Source organism: Cucurbita pepo, chromosome 8, assembly GCF_057944985.1.
Source record: "Cucurbita pepo subsp. pepo isolate OVF chromosome 8, ASM5794498v1, whole genome shotgun sequence".
Taxonomy (NCBI): Eukaryota; Viridiplantae; Streptophyta; class Magnoliopsida; order Cucurbitales; family Cucurbitaceae; genus Cucurbita; species Cucurbita pepo.
Genome location: NC_141805.1, coordinates 1,751,073 through 1,772,385, shown reverse-complemented (window position 1 = coordinate 1,772,385; position 21,313 = coordinate 1,751,073). Strand labels below are relative to the sequence as shown.

Here is a 21,313-nt window from a genome sequence, read left to right as displayed (position 1 = left end):
TATTATTGTGACCCATATGAAATAAATTTGAAAATTAATAATTACGTTACTCGTTAGAGTAAATACTTAATGCTTACGAAAACATCACTAATAAAAACAAACATTAAATCCGTTCCAAAAGGGGAAAAATAAGCATATATATATATATATATATATATAGCGTAAATCGTATTTAATAATTAATATAATTAAATTGATATCATTTTGAATTTACAATATCACGTAATAATAGGATTGCAAATTTTGGAATATGGATCAGATTAATTAAGTCAATAACCTAAATTAATTAATCAATGAGAGTTTGATAAATTTATAAGTATATATTAATCGATAAAATTTTTAATTTACAGTTTTACTGATACAATTTGTTTAATTTGGTAATTTTAGCTGGAAAAAAAAAGTTTAGGAATTTCTTTAAAACAAATTAAAAGTATTATTTTTTTAATTTGTTTTTCACTTTCTCTCCCTATTAAATTATTTAATATAAAAAAATATAATATATTGTTACTATAGATTTGGACACGTATTGATAAAAGATAAGAACGTATATTATTATCCAGGTTTGTTAGTCTGGTAGTGAAAAGTCAAATATATCCCCGAGACGGTAGGGATTTGCAAAATTAGTTACGCCAGTCTCCTGGAGATGGGAGTGCTCACATCAATTTGGGCGCGTTATCCCAAAAGATGTGAAAAGTCCTAAATACCCTTTCCAAGTAGTCACGCTTTTGCTAATGTAGGCCATGTCAAAACGCATAATTTCCCCGCCGTTTACAAGTTCCCGCTTCCTTATAAATTCAGTTGTCATTTAATTTTTTTTCGTTCTTAAGTTCCAGACGGCTTCCCCTGTTTCGTTCACAAGCAGGAAATAGTTCTCCTCCGATTTAGGCACCTTCAAAGCCAACAATGATGCTCGCAACGCTCAAGTGAGTTAGAGATTTGTTCTCGTTATCTTTCGTTTTCAGATTATAACAATTACTTTGTAATCTATCCATCGCATTCTCTCTCATTTTGTCTATGTGATGTTGCTCAGAGCGGAAGAACAGAGCCAGCAACTTCAGATTGTAGAGCGCGAAGATATTGAGGATGAAGACGACTTGTTCGAAGCAATCGATAAACGTAAGTTTCAGAGCTTACAACTTATAATTAAGTTATGGTTTCGCTATTCAAAGAATTTCCTCGCTGACGCTTGTTTTGTGCAAAACTTGATTTCATGACTTTCTATCTTAGTGATTTGCTTGTTGACCTCGAGGTTGATTTGAAAAACTCCAATTCTAATTGATTTTCTTTCTCCGAAGAGATATGAGATTGCCGATACGGCATCACTGAATCTCATTCGATTGATTCATCAGAATTTTAATTTAGTGATCCTTTCAGTTCGCGATAGCCTTGCATCCAGTTTAGCTAGGTTTATTTTTTGTAGTGGTCTATTTTCTCAAGGCATGCAATTCTACCAGAGTTTTGCTAAAGTCGAGGAGAAGATACAACTAGTTTTAGCCATCAACTAACTATCATGCTGTACTGTTGTTCCACTACATCTGATAGAGTTCCCATGGCATTTTCTGTGCAGTGACTTCTCATGGAATTAATGCTGGAGACGTGAAGAAGCTTCAGGATGCAGGGATATACACTTGCAATGGTTTGATGATGCACACGAAGAAGGTAGAACAATTCTTACATCCGATTCTATATATTCTGAATTTGATGTAATTATAGTGACCAAGGGTTTTGTATCTCAGCACTTGACAGGGATAAAAGGTTTATCCGAAGCGAAGGTTGATAAGATCTGCGAAGCTGCCGAAAAGCTAGTGGTTAGTGACTCAATCACCACTTCTGTTATCCACGATGCGTGCAATGGTTTACACAATGATGTCATAATGCGATGAAGTCCAGCTTTTCTTCAATTAACAGTTATTATGTCTGTCGTTTTTCAGAATTTTGGTTATATCACTGGAAGCGACGTTCTTCTCAGGGTAAGCTGCTTCTGTTTTTTATTTGTAACAAATTGAGTGTAACCAAATAGATCCATACTTCACCAAAAAATTATAGTTCGCATAGTTTCCCTTTCCTTTCCCGCATGCTATAAGTTCTGCGTTCGGAAACAACTGTATACGATTTCCTTTAGTTTTTCTAGTAGCTCCTATAAGTTCAAGATATATTCTAGGAAAATACTGTCCGTCATGAAATGCAGACTGAGTCCTTGATTTTTGTTTGTAGAGAAAGTCTGTAGTTCGCATTACGACTGGAAGCCAGGCTCTCGATGAACTCTTAGGAGGCAAGTCCTGATTTACCACGTTCCTTTTTTCACTATCTCACCAATCATAAGCATTCAATATTGTTTTAATTCTTTCCAAAAGGTGGAATTGAAACTCTAGCGATCACGGAAGCTTTTGGAGAATTCAGGTGAGGATGTATATGTTAAAAGGCGCTTCAATTTTGTTTATTGAAAATCGAAGTCCCGTATTTAAATTGCCGTTCTCCTCTGACCTCGTTAAACGAATGCTAGGTCCGGGAAAACGCAACTCGCGCATACTCTATGCGTCTCTACGCAGGTAATCTACGCCTCATCTGAAGATTCATTGGGGTACAATGTAGTCTTGTTCCTTTTTCCGGTTCTCAGTCGATGAAATTTTAATAGTTACTAACAGAAATCGTTTTGACACCGTCCAAATATAACTTATGCCTTTCACTCTCCTGGCACCTGTTATAAAGCTTACTCTTACTAGTCTCCAGTGAAAGTCAAGTACACACAAGATAGTTATGGAATTACAATTGAGATTGTATTTCAGAAAACCTGGAAGCATATACTTGTTCGGCTTCGCATCTGATCTTTAAAATTGAGTTCGATTTATGTAATGCTATATTTGGTAATATATGTATTCAAAGAAAAGCTCAGGTTTACTTATCTTTCTTATAAATCTCGGAAGTACTTAGCGCCTCTTTAGCTGCATCAAATCTGATAACATCTTAACGATTGTGCTTGGCGTTTGCCTTGGCAGCTTCCCACCAACATGCGGGGAGGGAATGGAAAGGTTGCATACATCGACACTGAAGGCACTTTGTATCCTCTTCTGAAGCTTCTTTTATCATGTCGTTATTGCGGCATGTCTAGAGAATTGAAATGATTATCTTCAGAGATGTTCCCCTTTTCAATATGTCCTCTCCTTGACCACACGCACTTGCAGCCGACCTGATCGAATTGTGCCTATAGCTGAAAGATTTGGCATGGACCCGGGAGCTGTGCTAGATAATGTAAGCACCATTCTTTTGCATATAGCTTCTTTCAACAAGATCACAAATCTTTTATTAATTTGCTGCTAATGGAAATAGATCATATATGCTCGTGCCTACACCTACGAACATCAGCATAACCTCTTGCTCGGCCTTGCGGCAAAAATGTCTGAAGAACCGTTTAAACTTCTGGTGAGTCACCTGGTAACTTGTAATTCAAATGTCAAAAACTATGTTGCCTGACATACATTCTATCTCTTAATTTCAGATTGTTGACTCTATCATTGCACTTTTTCGAGTGGATTTCACTGGAAGAGGAGAACTTGCAGAGCGCCAGGTCGAATCCTATAGACTTCAACAGTCGTCTTAGAATTTAATTTCCCTATCTAAATCTCACCTGTCACCTTGTTTCATCAATTATGACACAAGCTGGTTGTCACGTGCAGCAAAAACTGGCGCAGATGCTGTCCCGATTAACTAAAATTGCAGAAGAGTATAATGTAGCAGTTTACATGACCAACCAAGGTAGCGATTGAACTTTATGGAAGTCGTTTCTAGTGCTTAGTCATCTCATTCAGGCAATCCATGACAGACATGTTAGCTCAATTTATGTTCAAAGAATCTTGACCTTGGTACTTCTTGTATTAGCTGGATTTACCGAGACTAAATCGTTTGCCGTTGAGTACACCGAACTGGTGTTTATCATTCAAAATGTTGGTCACTGAACGCGCCATCTGTCTTGTTGACAACAGTTGTTGCAGACCCAGGTGGAGGAGTGTTCGTATCAGACCCAAAAAAACCAGCAGGAGGCCACGTTCTTGCCCATGCTGCCACGGTAAGACTGATGTTCAGGAAAGGCAAAGGAGAACAACGCATCTGTAAGGTGTTTGATGCTCCTAATTTGCCAGAGTCTGAAGCTATATCCTTACCTCACATCACGTCACACTTCAACACCTTCATTTATCATTTTCTGGTTAGTATAAACATAAATCCCATGACTCTCAACGATTTCCGAAATCATGGAACCAAAGATGTATGCAAGCAGTAAGTCCTACAATTCTTCTACTGCACTCATATCACTGCATAAAAATTGCACTTGATAAATATTGTAGATAAAGCAGAAGAGAAAAGGCTGGCTACACCTTTCACACAATTTTTTCCTTGACAGAACCACGTTTTTCAGATAACACCAGGGGGCATTGCAGATGCAAAGGATTGACGTCTCATGTGGTGCTGGAAAATTAAAGGAAACACAGGTTGAAATGTTTTAAACTTTTCATCTAGTTACTGGATACATATTTTTATCTTGAAGTGACAGTATGTAGGACCCTATGTACATTGTATCTTCTAGCATCCATAACGTCTTTAGCTACCCCATATGCAATCCATTTGGAAAAATAATGAAAAAGCGTTTTCTCTAGTAAACATTAAATTGCAACTCTATTCAGATACAGCCAAATATGCAATTTTTGCAAGGAGCAACTTTTTGGCATAAATCCAAAACCAGCGAAAATCTGTTTGGATAAATGCCCCCCTTCAGCCATTATGAACACATATAGAGCCAATTGTTAGAGAAGGGCAACCCCAAAAACATTTAGAAACAGACTATTATTCCACGTATCTAGAATGTAACTCAAATAAGCCACAGCAAGTTTCATATGATATTAAGTTGTAACTGCATAAACATGCCCATAACGGGAAGGGAAGTATAAACCCTAAGTACCCATTTACAAGGCACAGTTAAAGAGTAATGAAATATGGAAATATGGAAAGAAGCTGGAGGAAGGCCAAGGCCAAAGTAAACAAAGCCTTTGCCGAATAGTGCACTCAATAGTTTGATGACCAGTTTGCAGCACTCCCAACTCTTGGCATGCCAGAACTTTCCTTTCGAGCCTCTTCATCCACCTTGAAATTGGCTCCACAGACATGACCTGAACTGTCCACCCTTGGCACTGGCTTCAGCTCATTCAGTGGATGCTCAAAACTCCTCAACCCACCGGACGTTGTGAAGAAACAACCTAACATAGTGCAGAGAATCAATGAATAATAAACAAAAGAACCATCTGCGAATATGATATGATACCAGAAGAGATGCCCACAGTTCCCATAAAAAATTACCTTTGGGGAAAGAAGCAAATGACTTTCCACAACCCTTCTTCATAATTTCTACATCATCCGAGAGAACTAGCTGTCCCTCAGAATCAGTTCCCCAGTGGAGAGGAACACTCCCATCAGCATCCTACGAATTAAAAAGACACAAAATAGGTTAAAAACACAAGAAATCTGCAGCAATCAATGGTTAAACTAAGGGATCAGGGCAACAACTTACAGAAGCAAAAAATGCAGCTTTTGAGGAACTGTCAAATAGAACAAACACAAATTTCCCTTGAATATCTCTCACCACCTGATCAGCTGGATATGGACCCCGATCCCTTAACGTTCGATACGCTTCGATAACGATGATAACCTCATTCGCAGCTTTGTTCAATCCATATTGTTGCTTCAACTGAGCAACATTCTCAATGTGCCCTTGGAACAAGCAGAAAATGTCGTCCACAACCGCGAATAATCTATGGTTATAAACACAAATTTCATCAATTTTCCAACAGCAGCCAAATCTAACAAATGCTCTTACAAGAATAAAGAATCAAGAAGCCAAACAAACCCCAACGATTCGACACAAATCCCATAAAAATTATTGATGATTGATGAAGTGTAAAAGAATCTTACCAAACCAAGAATCCCATAAGTTTAAAATTATATAAACTAAACATTGATCTGGAAAGATTTGACCCTCCAAAATTTCGATCGAGTCAAAATGGAAAATCTGAAGCAAAACAAAAAATGCCCAATAGTTGCTTCAAAGAACACAAATTAACGACATAATATCATATAAGTAAACCCCTGATTGCAGGTAAAATCAAATACACAAGGAAAACTCGATTCTTGTAAGTTCAAACAGAATCTCAGCAACCCAAAACGAAAAACACTGCAGATGAAATCACAGGAATACAGAAGCTTAATGAGATCAGCAATCAGATCCAGAAAAAACATAAAAAATGAAGAAACAATCAGAAAAACAGAGACGAACATTATAGTTTTCCCCAAAAAAATGAAGAAAAAGAAGTTAATCGAAATACCTCGGGAGGAGAGGGTTTTTCTTCTCGACGGAATAGGCCAAGAGACCGGCGGAGCCGAGGTTGACAATGACAGAGTCAGGGTACACAGAGCTAAAATGCTTGGCGAGAATTCCATCTTTGAGAGCCCAAACGGAGTCGGAGTGAGGGCTCTGCAGAGCGTCGGGACTTTTGGCCACCGATTTGTCGAAGACGGCGAGCATTTTCGAAGATCGTCGATCAGAAAAATTAGATGAACTAAAACACGATTGGTTTCGTTTGTGAATGCAGGGACTCGCAAATACGGGCGATGAAGGATCGCATGGTCTTGAAGGACGGAAATAAAAAGAAAAATAAATAATAATAATAAGGTTAGTGAATTTCCGCTATTGCCCCTCCTTATTTCTCTAATTTTCATTATTTACTAACTTGCACCCACAGTTTTATTTTTATTTTTATTTTTATGAGAATAATTTTGTAGGGAAAAGCTGAATAAAGTGATTATTCTATAATTACTTTTAGCTTTAGCATCGCTTTATATCCATTTTAATATATTTCTTTCTATATACAAATTTGGAAAGTTTAGAAACTTTTATAACTTAATAAACAATATTTTCATTTTCAGTTTTTTTTTTTTTTTTTTTTTTGAACTTTTAAAATAAAACTATATTAATTTTCATTATTATTTTGGCATCACGTATTTAACGGTAGATGATTTAGCTTTAATTATATGTGTGGCGTTCTGATGTGGATGAACGTTAGAGCCATGTGATATGAATGAATTAAATATTAGATAACGAAAAATTTAATTATTAGTTAATTACCCCAATTATCCATAGTGTAGGGGTTCTCTTGTAATTTTGTGAAAGGGGTAAGGGTTTTGGGAGGGAACCAAAAAAAATAATTTTTTTTATTTTTATTTTTTACTAAAAAAACTAATGGTGTCGTACTGATGGAATCTGAAGCATATCCATTCATAACGTGGAACACCACGTAGTAATACAGTCAGAAATTCAGATTAATCAAATTAAAAAAATTAAAAATTATTAATTTATATTCAAATAAAAATGGATATAAACAAACATGTTTCAAATGAAATATATATATATATACAGCAAATTTAACAGTAGAGAACCAAAATAATATTAATAATTTTAAAAGTATTTAATAAAATAAATATTTATTTTTGAACGTCATTTTGGTGGGATGTTGGAGAAATTTGGGGATGAAGGGAAGGACTTTTTTTTTTTTTATTAAAAAAAAAAAGTTGTAATCAATCAATTAATTAATTATGAGTCAGCAACACGTGGATGGAACATTGTATCTGACTTTGTATCCACTAATTGAATATTTGAAATTCCTTTTTCTATGGACTGATGGTTGGATTGAAACAATTAAATGTTTATGAATCATTCCATACCAAAATTGAATATAATTTAAGAATACATTTTCGGATAATATAATTATTTACTAAAATAAATCTGTAAGAAATGATTACTTGCATATAAATATAATAATTCTATTTTTTTTTTTTTTTATCTTTTAATATACTTACCTATTACCTATTGATTATCTGTATATTACAAATCATTTAAAATTCGAGTATTGATAGATTATTAATATGTAAATTGATATCAAACCCTAATTTGGATCATAAACATAAACCCTCATACCCACTTATGACAGATTAAAAGCAAACCCTAATTTGGATCATAAACCGTCATACCCACTTATGACAGATTAAAAGGAAAGATTTCATGGATATTAACACCAAGATTGAAGGATTAATGATCCCCCTGAACTAAAACCAAGATTAAACACAACCAAAATTCGAAGCCGAATGCTCCATCTGGAAAGAAATTCCAAGAGCCATGCCTTGCACAATGGACCGAGCCCTCCTAAACCTTGTATGAGCTCAAACTCAAGCCCAAACCCGAGCCAACCGCCAACAGATATTGTCATTTTTTGACTTTCCCGAACCCAAATTTGAGCCCAAGCCCAAGCCCACCGCCAACGGATATTGTCATTTTTTGGCTTTCCCTTTCAAGCTTACCTTTTGTATTCTTCCTTCGAAACGTGGAAGAGGATTTATAATAGCACAAGCCCAGACCACCACAAGCCGATATTGTACTATTTGGGTTTTCCATTTCTAAATTTCCCTCAGAGAAGTTTTCCCATCCTTACCTCCTCCCCAATAGATGAAGAACCAAGTATGAGAAATATTTTAAAGTTATGAATGACTTCCTCTTCCAAAATCTAGTAGCTCCACTCAAGTTGGCTACGTTAGATTCTACAGTAAGCAAAGACAAAAAAGGTAGTGATACCGATGGCTTTGACTCGAAACTTTTGAAACGGTAATTAGGGTCTAATCCTCGTTACTCGAGAGTTATGCCCCAACCATCAAATATGCAGTAAATTCATGTCATTTAGCTTGAGTGCTGTTATTGCTGTAAACAAAAGAAGGGCAATGAGGATGTCATCTGGAGTCGCAAACATCCTTTCCCAGATGCATAGGGAAAATGGTTTTTCCTTAAAGAATATAGATAACTCATGGAACATATAACCAACTTATTAAAATTTAAAACTGTAGAATGGTCAAAAGTGATTATATAATATACTCAATGTTAACTTTTTCAACGAATAATTGTCTATAACTCATTCCTAAGGTTCCTGAAACCTAACACAGAAGCAACAACTTTATCACTAGGATTGCTCACACCCGGTTATATGCAACTGACTTACTGAACAGCCGACGAATGTAAACGACCTGTAGCCCACTTGCAACAGCAAGCAACAAATACTCTCCCACTGTATAGAAAATTACGCGCTTTCTTGTGCTTTCGTTTGCTGCATCAAAAGGAGAACAATAAGTTATCAACTTGATCACGACAATGGCGTAAGGAAAAGGTAGCAAAAAGATTACCAAAATCTTTTGTGTGTCATAGAATCACCCATAAATCAATTCAAAAACTTAAGTAGATAGGCTAGAATAAATTTAAGATTCTTTTGTTGCTCCCTCAACTGTAGAGCCAATTTCATCACGAGTCTTGACGTGTGGACTATTATATTAGTAAACAATGAAGATGGGAAAACAACATTTCACGAATTCGAACTAAAAAATTCAAGCTTTCGTTGTTCAGCTATAGTAACAATCTCACACATTTACGTTCAGAAAGCTAACATTCTGACATTCGGTTAACTGCAAATGATTCACACCAAATTTTGTTTTGGGGGGGGGGGGGCTAGGGCATACAAAAACAAGCCTAAAAATGTGGTAAAATGAAGGAAGATTGCTATTTTATTATGTGATTGCTATTATGTAAGAGCTTGTGAGTTGTCTATGCCTCTACATTAATATTAGACTAGGAATAAAAAAGAAAAGTGATTTCAATATAATGCCCACGAACAATATTCAGCTGGCGTTTTCAACATTTGCTAGCAAGAATTCCCAGAAATGGCATAAACAAACGAATTCATAAAACCAAAACCATGCATAAAAATAAACCACATACTGTGACGGTGGCGAGCATCACGTGCTTTCAAATATTTCTGCTCAGCAGTGACTGACTCCAATGCCTCTCTAAGCTCAGCAATCTTAACATTTATAGGGTCTAGGTGTTCTGCCAGAAGTGACCATAACAAGGTGAGAAGAGAAATGTGTTAAATTCTCACAGGCAACCAAGACTTTAGCAATGCAGAAGTTAATCAATTACCATCTTTAGCAAGGTCATGTTCGTTCGGAATGTGACCCACATGGATGTAGAAAGAAACAGTCTCCGGAGTCGAGTAGGGATTATGAAAACAGAATTTATACATTCCACTACGAGGAGCCTTGAACTCAAACTTGTCGCCAGAGGTCTCCTTCAAAGAGTGAACCACATTACCTGCGGGAGATGTAACCTGCACGAAAATAACCCATATAAGGATATCTTCAAACAGCATTTTATCATTGATATAAAACGATCAGACAAGAAATTCCAGGCACCCCAATGTCCAGCCAACCATAAACAATGAAAGAACACAAGTAGCTTCACATAGATTAAAAGAAGAAGAACAACAACAACAACAATGCAACTCATCAACTTTTCTAAACATTGTTTGAACCACCGTTTTAGAAACCCTATTGTGAAGATGCGCTCAATAACCAAGTAAACCTAAGGAATTGAGTTGAGAATCATGACTCGTCGTAGTTATTACAAAAACAAAAATTTTAACAAAGGGGAGCAAGAGATCGCCAATTCTACAAACCATGAACAATTGAACCATACAATTTCAAAAACGAAGAAAATTACAGGGTATCAGTCCGTTCAGGCTCGAAAAGGGGCTTATAACTGTGAATCTATTGATCAGAAACTGTTCAATAACGAATCATCTCGCAGCTCACAAGATAAAGAATCCAATTATCAATCTAACATATCATCTCTCAAAACCATAATTTAAAACAAACGAACCCTAGACGTCGAATTAACAAAAGGGAAAAATTTTCCACCGTGTTTTAAAAAGTCAAAATCAACACACAAGCTCTCACATTCTTTCCCACGCCAATTTCATAACGAAGATTATAAAATTTCCCAGAAATATCAGAAATTAAAACTAAACCCTCTCCCACTATCCCAAGATCCCCCGATCTAAGATCCAATCTTAATCGAGCACAACCAACAAATCGGCAGTAATGAAATCCATCTACATGCAAACATAAACACAATAACAGATTGAAGATAGAAAAGATAGGAATTTACAGAGAAATCAATGCCGGGATGATCGGCGCCCCAGAAAATATCATGATCGACCACCACAAAATTGCCAGAAACAGTGTCGCCTTCGTACAAAACGTACTCATAAACGCATTCAAGCTCGTTGACTGTGACCGATATCGAATCGATTCCGGCGAATAGGCTCGCCAGAAGAAGACCCGCCAACAGATATCCGAATCCCGTCTCTCTCAGCCTCCTTTCCATTTTCTCGCCTTCTCGGTTTTCTTTTTCCTTTCAGATCCTTTAGTCCGAAGTTTATAACTGGTTAAGTAGCACTAATCACCAATCAATTTACAAAAGTACCCTTTTCTTGTTTTTTGAAAACTAGTCTTTCCATTATAGAACATATTGGAAAATAAGCCGGCGGCTTAAAAAGTTATTTAGTTTTCAAATCTCTAATCACCTAATCCATTTTTCCTTTATTTTATCGTTCTTTTGGGCTTATATATTGGGCCTATTGGGCTTTTTAACTGGTTGCCAAGCTGTTCTTATGGGCCCATTTATATCTAATCTTTTCTTATTTTTCAATTTCTCTTTTTAGATAAATTTAAAGCCGTTTGCCCATATAACCAACAAAAATCAATAGTTTATGATATGATTGGCAAAAATAATAATAATAATAATAATAATAAAATAAAAAAATTGAAACAAGACATAAAATATAAAATATATAAATATATTTAATCGATCGACAGGTCAATGTTTAAATATTGATGTAGTCACAATTGTTGAACTAAAAAATCTTGTCCAATGTGATATTATATTAGTATTTATTTAGTTCTTAATATCAAAAAGGTATTTAAAATATTAAGAATAGTCAACCGTGAAGACCCTTAAGCCAAATGGTTTGTCTTTATCAACAAATTTTGATATTCACTCAACCAAAAAAAAAAAAATGAAAAAAAAAAAACATACAGAGTTATTGTGTTCTTATTATTGATGCAAAAGTCGACTCATAAATTCATATTAGCTTCATGTTGAGGTGTCTAACTTTACGAGACATAACCCTCCATAATTTTATGTTTGGATCCACACAAAAAGTTTTATAAAAATAAAGTTGATCCACGATTACAGTCTTCCTTAACAACGGTGAGATTTTATTTTGTTGATGTGGACGGTCGACATTCCCCATACCTATAAACCCATAATTTTAATGTTTGTATTAAATATTCTTTAATAAGGGTATTCTAGTGTTGAATTTTACTTCATATACTCATAGTGTTCATTCCTTCCACTATTTTATTTATTTATTTATTGTGATAAAATTAACACTAAACAGGAAAAAAAGAAACCCTAATTACTCCTTCTACACTGATCTAGAAGCTTCCTCTAACTAACCTTTAACCCACCGTACAAAAGTCTCCTTTGTTTCTTCTGGTGAATTAGGAAGCCACGCCATTACACTTTTTCATGTGTGGACAATCCAACCCACGTGACTCTCTTATTTGGCAGTGAAAGGAAACTGCTGACGTGGAACCTAAGTATCCACCACTCCCTGCCCCATCCTCCGTTATATAAACCCCCCGGAGGTTCTCATCTACATCATCATAGAAGCGCTCCACCTCCAATACTATAATTTCCATCGCTCTTTGATCGATCACTGTCTTTAGTTTCTGCCGTTCCTTTACTCCGTTGACGTTGAAAAATGGCCACTTCTGCATTATTACAAGCCATTCCGGCGAGATCGGCATCTCGAACTACCTTTAGGACACCAACGAACCGGTTGTGTTCCAGGAGGACGGCCTTCTTCCGTGTGCGATGCACGGCGGAGGTAATCTTTGCTTTCTTCCTTCCCGTCTATACTTCCATTTTTTGTATGTACATTCTAGGGCTTAATGTATGTCTAAATCTGTTTATTCGACTGGACTCTCAGGAAGAGCAGAGAGAGCAAGCGATTTCTACACCAGCTCCACCGACGCCAAATCCGTCCCCTCCGCCACCGTCTCCTAAGCCGAAGGTAAACAAACCGGTTACATCCACCAGCCGTTCTCAATCGACGGATCGAAACGTAACAGAACGTAGATGAACATTGTCTTTAAATATCATCGTTAATTTCGAATCTGATAATATGATCCGCAGGTGAGCACGAAATTCTCGGATGTCCTCGCATTCAGCGGGCCAGCGCCAGAGAGAATCAACGGGCGGCTAGCAATGATAGGCTTCGTGGCTGCTGTAGCGGTTGAGGCATGGAAAGGTCAGGATGTATTGGAGCAAATAGGCAACGGAGGAATTCCATGGTTTGTGGGAACAAGCGTGGTTTTGACACTGGCATCGCTGATACCTCTATTTAAAGGGGTGAGCGTGGAGTCTAAGTCGAAGGGGCTTATGACATCCGACGCGGAGCTGTGGAATGGGAGGTTTGCGATGTTGGGGCTCGTAGCTTTGGCTTTCACTGAATTTGTCAAGGGTGGAAGCCTCGTGTAGGTTGTAGTTCTGAGATGTAGATTCGATGTCTCTAAGAGAACAACGAATATGCTACTTTATAGTTTGCTGTAACAATTATTATTAGTAATACTTCCTTCGTTTGCCTATTATGTTATTTTTGTGTTTGTAATTAATTATGTGTACTAATAGCTATTAGTGCACTAATTAACATTTAATTTAAACATGTTAGGACTCACTTTATAATAGGAATAATTATGAACCCATCAACTCCATTTGAATCTTTGTAATAATGATATACACATTATAAGATGAATAAATGGTTGATAGACATAAGATGTCTAACATTATTAGTACATGTAAAAAAATTTCTAATATAATAATATACCGCCATCAATAATAAATGACAATCAACTACATAAATATGTCTATATAACCTCATGATTCAAAATCCTTATTACTTATCTTGTTAATATTTCAGAGGTTAAAATTACTATTTCAAAGAAAATGTTGAATACTCATGCAATAATATATAAAGTGAACTATCAATGTTAAAAATGCAAACAAATAAATAAGTATTTTACATGTGAAAACTATTTAAAATTCATATTATTAGTGACATTTTGGTGATATTTATCTGTTTTTTTTATCCTGATACTATATTGCTCGTAGTCTCTTATTCAGTACACAATTTATCTCCTCAAAAAGATTTATCTACAGTGGACAGGCTTCTTTCTTCAAAACATATAAACAGAAAAGAATGGATGAATATATTTTCATCTATATACATATTCACCATAAACCATCCACATCTCTAATAGGGCCGGGGCGGGGGTAGAGGGTATTGTGATGATACCTTGCATCTGCGGCTAAGGATCGATGTAGATCGCCAACTTGTGAGGCTCACCTTTTTGTTGCTTATCATCATCTTGCGTTGTAGCTTCATCATCTTCTTTCTGTGATTGTGTAAACATTGAGTTAAATAATGATCTCAATTCAGATGTATTCTCTGCAAATCAAACTTTGAAAAGATTTCGGTTTTTGTTGATCACTTAAAAGAACTTTTGGATGAATATTTTAATTTCTTGTTCTTAGAAATGCAAAAGCTTTGACAGTTCAAATTTAGCAAAAATTTTAGCCAAACTTCAAACTACAGAAAGTTGGCTAAGATTTCAGAGTAACTAAACAAAATTATTTATTAGTTAAAAAAGTACTAATCTCAACAGTTGAAGGAACTTACTTCTGAAGGTAGATTAGCTGGAAACAAATTTATGACTCCAGCATTGAAGTTGAAACCACTGAACAAATCAGATGATGAATATAAGAAGCCATGGATTAGCTACAGGTACCATATTGATGTAAAGAAAAAGCAAGGAAACAAAAAAATAAAAATAAAAAAAAAATCTAAGGAATAAGAGACTGAGTACATGTTCAGTTCATAAATTGATAAACCACTACGAGGATTCAAATCTAAAATATATATATATAGCAATTACTAAAATGAACTGATATGCAGAATAGTCATTTAAAAATATGGTTATATGAGAATCTCATGGATTATGATGGGGACAACAGACTTTGGTTTGATTTTTCCAATGAAAATACATAAGAATTTTGCATAAAAAGGAGCATGAAGGAAAAGATACCAGGTTGATAGTACAAGCTGCCACACGTATGGAATGAAGAACTCTTCGGGATGACTCTCTTGCTCATACGTGAAACGTAGTTGAGTAAACATCTACAATAATATAAATTCGTATTAGAAAACAAAAGCAATAAGGAAACTGATCTTCAAAAATCATTTGCGCAAGTTGGCTTTTCAGCTAAACATCGAGTTTTTTTCTCACCTTCAAGCCTTCTCCACGCCAAGATCTGCAGTTATTAATGATAACTTGCAGCACTTTCTCAACTGACCAATCACCGTCCCTTCTTTGAGCATCTATGCGGCTATTGAAGAAATCTAGTACCTACACAGCATTAACAATTAAATAAGTACCTGCAAATGACTGGCAAAGCCTAATAAGCCAAATTGCAAGGTTAACAGGGATGGGGGAGATAAAATTAAGAGAATTATACAATATTCTGAAACATACAGTGTAAATGTTCTCAAGGAGTTCATTAAATCGTGGGTGATTCTTGAATGGCTGAAATACTTCTTGCCTGTGCATTATTGCATATATAAACTGCCAAAGTGTACAGATTCAATTAACAGAAGAGGGAAGTCAATAAGAATAAAAGCTAAATATACAATCAATTATTGAATCTTTCATCAACTTCTATGATGGTACCTCTGGATTCCGTGGTAGAGCATAAGACAGAATAGCGTTCAGAATTTCAAGGACAAGCCTCAGGAAGTCGGTATAAATATGCATCTCAGTTGACTACAACAAAAACAATCACATTAAATATATTGTACGACCATCCATATAATCCAAATACGAATTTGACTTGGACCCTAAAAAATTATAGTGAATTACCGCATCATCTGTTGGGAAATTGACTTCGGTGGAGTTGGTTTTAGCATTATCAACCTTAATGTCTCTGAGTTCTGCCGATCTGTTATACCTACACCAAAATTAACAGCAAGAAAACAGCTCATAAGACCAACCATGAATTATGACACAAGAGTTGTCCATGAGTAAAGGTATCCATAAGTTGCATGCTACTCGAGTGCATCCATTTAAATTAAGTACATTAAAGTGGAAGTGGCAACTCATCTCTGATGCCTCATCAGTAGCATCGCGTACAGTGAAATGGAAAAAGAATTACAAGGGAATCAGCCAACAGAAAGAATTATTGTCTTACTTCCTTGAAAGCATATCAAAAAGGCTGACCAGCCTCTGAGACGCATATGAACTCAAACGGTGGACATGAGGAGCCATATTTGCTAATGTTGCAAGACAAGTAGTATGGAGATATACATCCTGTCAAAAAATTACCAAATACATTAGTGTGTTAATTAAGTAGGTTAAGAAGCAGAAGAAATGGAACATATTTCAGGATTGATCTGATGTTGAAATATTTTGCATCAAGTAAGTTATGAAACTTACTACAAGCTTCAATATAAACCAATGAAGCAGAGTAGAGAGAGAAAGATGAAATAAACTCAACATCTCAAAATTGGCAAGCAATTGATAACACTATTCATCACTCCACAAGCATTTACATATTTATTTGCTTAATCCCAAGCAGTTTAGACTTCCACAAGTCAGGAAATTATATAAAAAGGGCATAGGAGCATGATTATCATCTATATATTAAACCACACAAAGAATTTATTGTAATTACTCAAATCATACTTTAATTAGATGGGCTTGTCAAATCATACCCGCAACTTAGAGAGGTTGAATTGTACGGTCCTGATCAAGATTATTACCATCAGAGAACCCAGAGATGTTTGGTGAAGAAGACGATCCTTATACCAAGGAACTGCAGGAAGTATCTGAGCACATAGTAATAGAACTTAAGAGAACCTCATAAGAGCAAGAAAACATGTAAGCAGATATCGGCCTTACCAGTTTGTGAATGCTCGAATTGAAAGAAGAATCCTGGCTAAGAATTAGAAGTATGATCAGTAGCATGTAGATTTGATTAGATGACCTCGTTGAAGCATTATAGAGTGCTTCCAAAATGGGCATCAACTGTTCATAGATTATCAAACAGGAGCAATAAGATATAGTTGTTACAACTGTATAAAGTGGATGCATGACCAACGTACAAACATAACACCGCAACAATATTTAAAAAAAGAAGTGAATCATCCAAATTGACTCCCCATAAACCATCTAAGAAATCTTAGTTGCAACATCGCACTAATAAACAGTTGCTTTGATCAATATCGAACTCCAGCAACTTACCAATGTATCCAAATCAGTTCGCACCAGAACATATTCCAAGAAGTCAGGATTCCCTTGCAATAATGAGTATAGAAGAAGCACGGAGCCCTCATCAGCCAAGCACCTGCAGATACATATCCTGTTAAGGGTAACTCAAAGAAAAAGGTCGCCTCGTGCCATCAGCCTTTGCACCTAAAAATAGTATATAGATGCAAATAATACTAAATATGCACATATTAACTTCTAACCTCGTACTACAGCCTAGTAAAATGATATATGAACATAATTAAATTCATATATGTTGCAACTAGATTCCTGAATGCATAAAACTTTACACGTGAAATTTGAACATATTATTATCAATAATTATTAAACAAGAAAGCAAATACATACATTCCAAGAGTATCAAACAGTAAAGCAAATGGTAACCGCACAAGTGGACCATTATGTGCATTTCCATCCGTATCAACACGATCGACTGTCAAGCACAAAATAAACCAGCATCAACCATACATAAACTGCCTAAATAACAAGAAACAAATAGTGATGGAGCAAGGAAAACTAATATCTTACATTCGACATCAGATGCATTTTCCAAGGCTTTGCAATAGGGATTATCATAAAAGGTTGAATTCTCTTTCAAAAGAGAATCTGAACTAATGCTATCGCCACTTGCTACAGATCCATTGCTCACAATACATTTACGATAATGAATGAGAACAAGAAGAACGTGAAGACTGCAATCAGCCAATGGACTTCTTGAGCCTTGGGCAGTTGAACTGACCAGGTAGTTGAATGGCATTAACACAAAATTTGCTGTAGAAAGGTTAAAGGTACACATGTTAGCAGAGGCTTTTATCAGTAACATAAGCTTCAAATGGTATCCCAGATTCAACAATCATGCGAACAACCAAAAATACAATAGATCGCACGCCAAACCAGATACACCGGCTTGGTTACTTTTGGCGAATGAATGAAGGGAAAAAAGCCTTCTACTGATTAGTTAGGCAACAAAATGACATGGGCATATGGAAGCTAGTAATTTAAGAAATGACACGAAAAGCATTAAACATAGCAATGTGGTGATAGAATTGATTAAAACCAAATCTTGGTCGACAAAATCAGAGAACTAAAACCAGTAAAAGGCAAGAAACCACACAAAGTTTGGCACATAAAACTCTAAAATCAGATTCAAAGAAAAATCAACAAAATCCATTAAAAATAATATTAAAAGAGATCCTTATTGGCTTAGTCAAAAAAGTGAAAGAAAAAGTGTCATACCTGCTGCAGAACCAACTCTCTGCAAGACGCCAGACTGATTTCCACCAGAAACTACGGGATAAGAACTATTTAAGGGTACGTTGGGCCGACTTATATAATTCAGTAGTAGTTTCCGCATGACCACAATTACTAAGGCCCTGTCCTGAAAATCCCACTAGAAACTTAGCAGCAGTAAACTTATAAATTTTGATGTTTGACCAAGTTAAAAATCCAGTTACCTGAGACATGGCTGCATCAATAAATGGATTAAAATCCTTTGGTCTAGGTGATGGACCAGAAAGAAGTTGAGTTGACATGGAAATTAGCATAAAGTTAAGCAGCTCCACGTGGAGGAGGTATTTCTCGTCGCTATTAAGAAAAAGTACATACTCAGAATAGTAGACATTTCTCTCCATCGAGGGAGGGGAGTAATTCAACACTTTACCTTGTATTAACTGAGCCAATAAAGCCAAGAACAGAATGAATTACAAAATCCTCAAGTTTTTGATCTGCAAAATATAAAATGAGGCAGGATGAAGCCTATGGTGCTTCAGAGAGAACTAGAACGTTCGGCAAACACGGCTAAGCATGCCGGTTCGGTAACAGACCATGAAGTGGAAGTTAATGATAGAAATAATCTCAAACAAACAAAAGCAACTGAAACGATGAGATTACACTGACCATTTCTAAGCACATAAGAAATTGCTTCTATTTGAAGATGTGGAAAGCAAGTTCGTAAAATTATCAACTCCCATTTTACAGTGTATAAATGAAAAATATGGTTCTAAAAAGGTTTTACCTCCTAAGAAATCTTTTGATGCTGATTCACCATCGTTCAAGGACAGATATAATTCTTCAATTCTGTCACTTTTCGCATTTTCAATCAAGTGCTTCAAGAAAACGGATGAGATATGAACCGCGTTAATTGCTTTCTCATAATTCAAGGATGATGCTCCGGAGTTCGTCATGCACTCTTGTAAACACAATGCCATGTGAATTAAAATCTTTGCAAGATGCCTCGTCTTGTAGTTGTTTGTTGCTGCACAAACAACACAAAGCCAAAAAAATACAAGGGAATTTACAAGGTTTGCAAAATCATGAAATTGGATTTAATTGGTAAGAGAGTTTCGTATTAATGTCTAATGCCGCAGCCCAGCACTCAAAAAAAGCCAATTGCTATAAACTCAGTATTTGCTTAACTATAACAAAAGAATGTTAAGAGCACAAGAATCTGTCAATTTGAACCATAGCACATAAAGCTCCAACATGGCACCAACGCACTAATCAAAGGTTAATGGAATCTCATGCGGCACATATCGTGTCCACTATCATAAAAAAATCTAACTAATCCAGAAGCTAGATCACATTCGATTGGATATCCCGTCCTCCCTAGTAGCCAAACCAACTGCATGACATAGTTTAAGCTTACAAAATCCAACTCTAAACAATTAGAGCAATTAAAAGCCATAACCGACCTAGTAGCTCACAAGCTTGTTGAACGCGGTGAGTCGGCCATTGCAGGCTAAGAGGAAGTTCAAGCAATTTCTGCCAGAAATCAGAAGAAATGGGGAAAGACTCCTCTCCAACAAAAGTTCCGATTAAGTACTCCGCCGTATCCTGCGACCGCGAGCTAGTCCGGCGCGGCGTAGAAGGCACAGCCCCCATCTAAACACCAAGCAACAGAATCGAAAACCCTAGATACTCAGATTCTTGACTCACTCCTTCAGTACGGTGTCAATGCCGATCAGAATCCAAAAACAAGCAAATTCAAACCGTAGTGAATTCACACCGACGGCATTACAGGTAAAGAAAATCTGAGACGCTCGATCAAACTTTCAACCAAGAAAACTAAGAATCCTTCCCCGTTCGTAACAAACAAGGAGAATTGGTGAGAAACCGCGAGAGCTTTCAATCGAAGGCTTACAGAACTGAACAACAAATAAAAAAATAAAAATAAAAAATAAAAATAAAATGGTTTTATCGGTTTAACGAAGTCGATGCGTCATAAAAATTTACCCCAATTTCCAAATATTCTTAATTCGTTTTATCCATTTATTTTATTTATGTCAATATTTATTTTTCAAATTACGCGTTTTCTAAATTATTTATTTATAATTAACACTCATTGAATCCGCCGTTTTAAAAGTTGTTAAAAAACCTATAAATACCAAAAACTTTAAATTTAATCATTTTTTTTAATTACCCATAAAAGAGCCCAAAGAAAAAATTATACCTTAATTTTAATTTTAGTTGGGTAAAAAAAAAAAAACTTTTTTTCTTGTTAATATTTATCAAATAAAAACTATAATTTTCATGCAAAAAAAAAAAAAAAGAGTAAATAATAAAATAACCATAAGTCAATTGTCATATTTATTGAAAGTTTAAGGAATTAAATTTATTATAATTTAATTAATTTGATTTAGCGCTTGACGTGGGATGAACTCCATTGGACATTGACTTGGCGCACAAAGAGAAGATAGTTTCCTTAGCTATAAAGACATGTGGCTTTAACACGTCATTTTAAATGCTTAATTAATTAAAGTATAGTCAAAGTCGTCTGAGTTTTCGTCAGGTGTGTGCGAGTCTATTATACTGATTGGCGCCTTCTGGGAGTGATGCGAAATCAGCGGCTGAGATCTGGACAAAAATGGAGAAATGAGATGCCGACGGTTCGATGGAGATTGATTAGAGAAATAATACAAGTTGGGCTGCCAATAGAATGATGGGCCCATTAGTG

The 21,313-nt window shown here is 35.8% G+C and overlaps 5 protein-coding genes across 5 annotated transcripts; 2 read left to right on the top strand and 3 right to left on the bottom strand.

Moving 5' to 3' along the window:
* Positions 1–624: 624 nt before the first annotated feature.
* Positions 625–4,786, top strand: DMC1 (DNA repair (Rad51) family protein). Its single transcript, XM_087126477.1, has 14 exons — positions 625–923; positions 1,031–1,116; positions 1,568–1,659; positions 1,737–1,808; positions 1,932–1,970; positions 2,215–2,272; positions 2,355–2,400; positions 2,504–2,549; positions 2,997–3,058; positions 3,183–3,249; positions 3,328–3,420; positions 3,497–3,565; positions 3,675–3,753; positions 3,981–4,786. Exons 1-14 carry the CDS (start codon positions 904–906, stop codon positions 4,274–4,276), a joined length of 1,125 nt encoding a protein of 374 aa, XP_086982603.1. The 5' UTR covers positions 625–903; the 3' UTR covers positions 4,277–4,786.
* A 35-nt stretch (positions 4,787–4,821) lies between these two features.
* On the bottom strand, positions 4,822–6,672 carry LOC111801100 (stem-specific protein TSJT1). The gene is made up of 4 exons (XM_023685081.2): positions 6,369–6,672; positions 5,558–5,798; positions 5,347–5,467; positions 4,822–5,246 (listed from the first exon to the last, which is right to left on the bottom strand). The coding sequence occupies exons 1-4, from the start codon at positions 6,566–6,568 to the stop codon at positions 5,056–5,058; spliced, it is 753 nt and encodes a 250-aa protein (XP_023540849.1). The 5' UTR covers positions 6,569–6,672; the 3' UTR covers positions 4,822–5,055.
* Positions 6,673–8,936: 2,264 nt separating this feature from the next.
* Positions 8,937–11,340, bottom strand: LOC111799569 (emp24/gp25L/p24 family/GOLD family protein). The gene is made up of 4 exons (XM_023682941.2): positions 11,084–11,340; positions 10,058–10,244; positions 9,857–9,964; positions 8,937–9,191 (listed from the first exon to the last, which is right to left on the bottom strand). The coding sequence occupies exons 1-4, from the start codon at positions 11,300–11,302 to the stop codon at positions 9,058–9,060; spliced, it is 648 nt and encodes a 215-aa protein (XP_023538709.1). The 5' UTR covers positions 11,303–11,340; the 3' UTR covers positions 8,937–9,057.
* Positions 11,341–12,626: 1,286 nt separating this feature from the next.
* ELIP1 (Chlorophyll A-B binding family protein) lies at positions 12,627–13,632 on the top strand. Its single transcript, XM_023683322.2, has 3 exons — positions 12,627–12,869; positions 12,972–13,055; positions 13,178–13,632. Exons 1-3 carry the CDS (start codon positions 12,744–12,746, stop codon positions 13,520–13,522), a joined length of 555 nt encoding a protein of 184 aa, XP_023539090.2. The 5' UTR covers positions 12,627–12,743; the 3' UTR covers positions 13,523–13,632.
* Positions 13,633–14,029: 397 nt separating this feature from the next.
* LOC111800931 (uncharacterized) lies at positions 14,030–20,539 on the bottom strand. The gene is made up of 18 exons (XM_023684854.2): positions 20,052–20,539; positions 19,376–19,615; positions 19,022–19,085; positions 18,816–18,945; positions 18,598–18,739; positions 17,890–18,132; positions 17,710–17,794; positions 17,338–17,440; positions 16,996–17,121; positions 16,809–16,922; positions 16,286–16,404; positions 15,958–16,045; positions 15,769–15,861; positions 15,574–15,663; positions 15,328–15,447; positions 15,127–15,218; positions 14,721–14,778; positions 14,030–14,436 (listed from the first exon to the last, which is right to left on the bottom strand). Exons 1-18 carry the CDS (start codon positions 20,239–20,241, stop codon positions 14,350–14,352), a joined length of 2,184 nt encoding a protein of 727 aa, XP_023540622.1. The 5' UTR covers positions 20,242–20,539; the 3' UTR covers positions 14,030–14,349.
* Between the last annotated feature and the right edge of the window lie 774 nt (positions 20,540–21,313).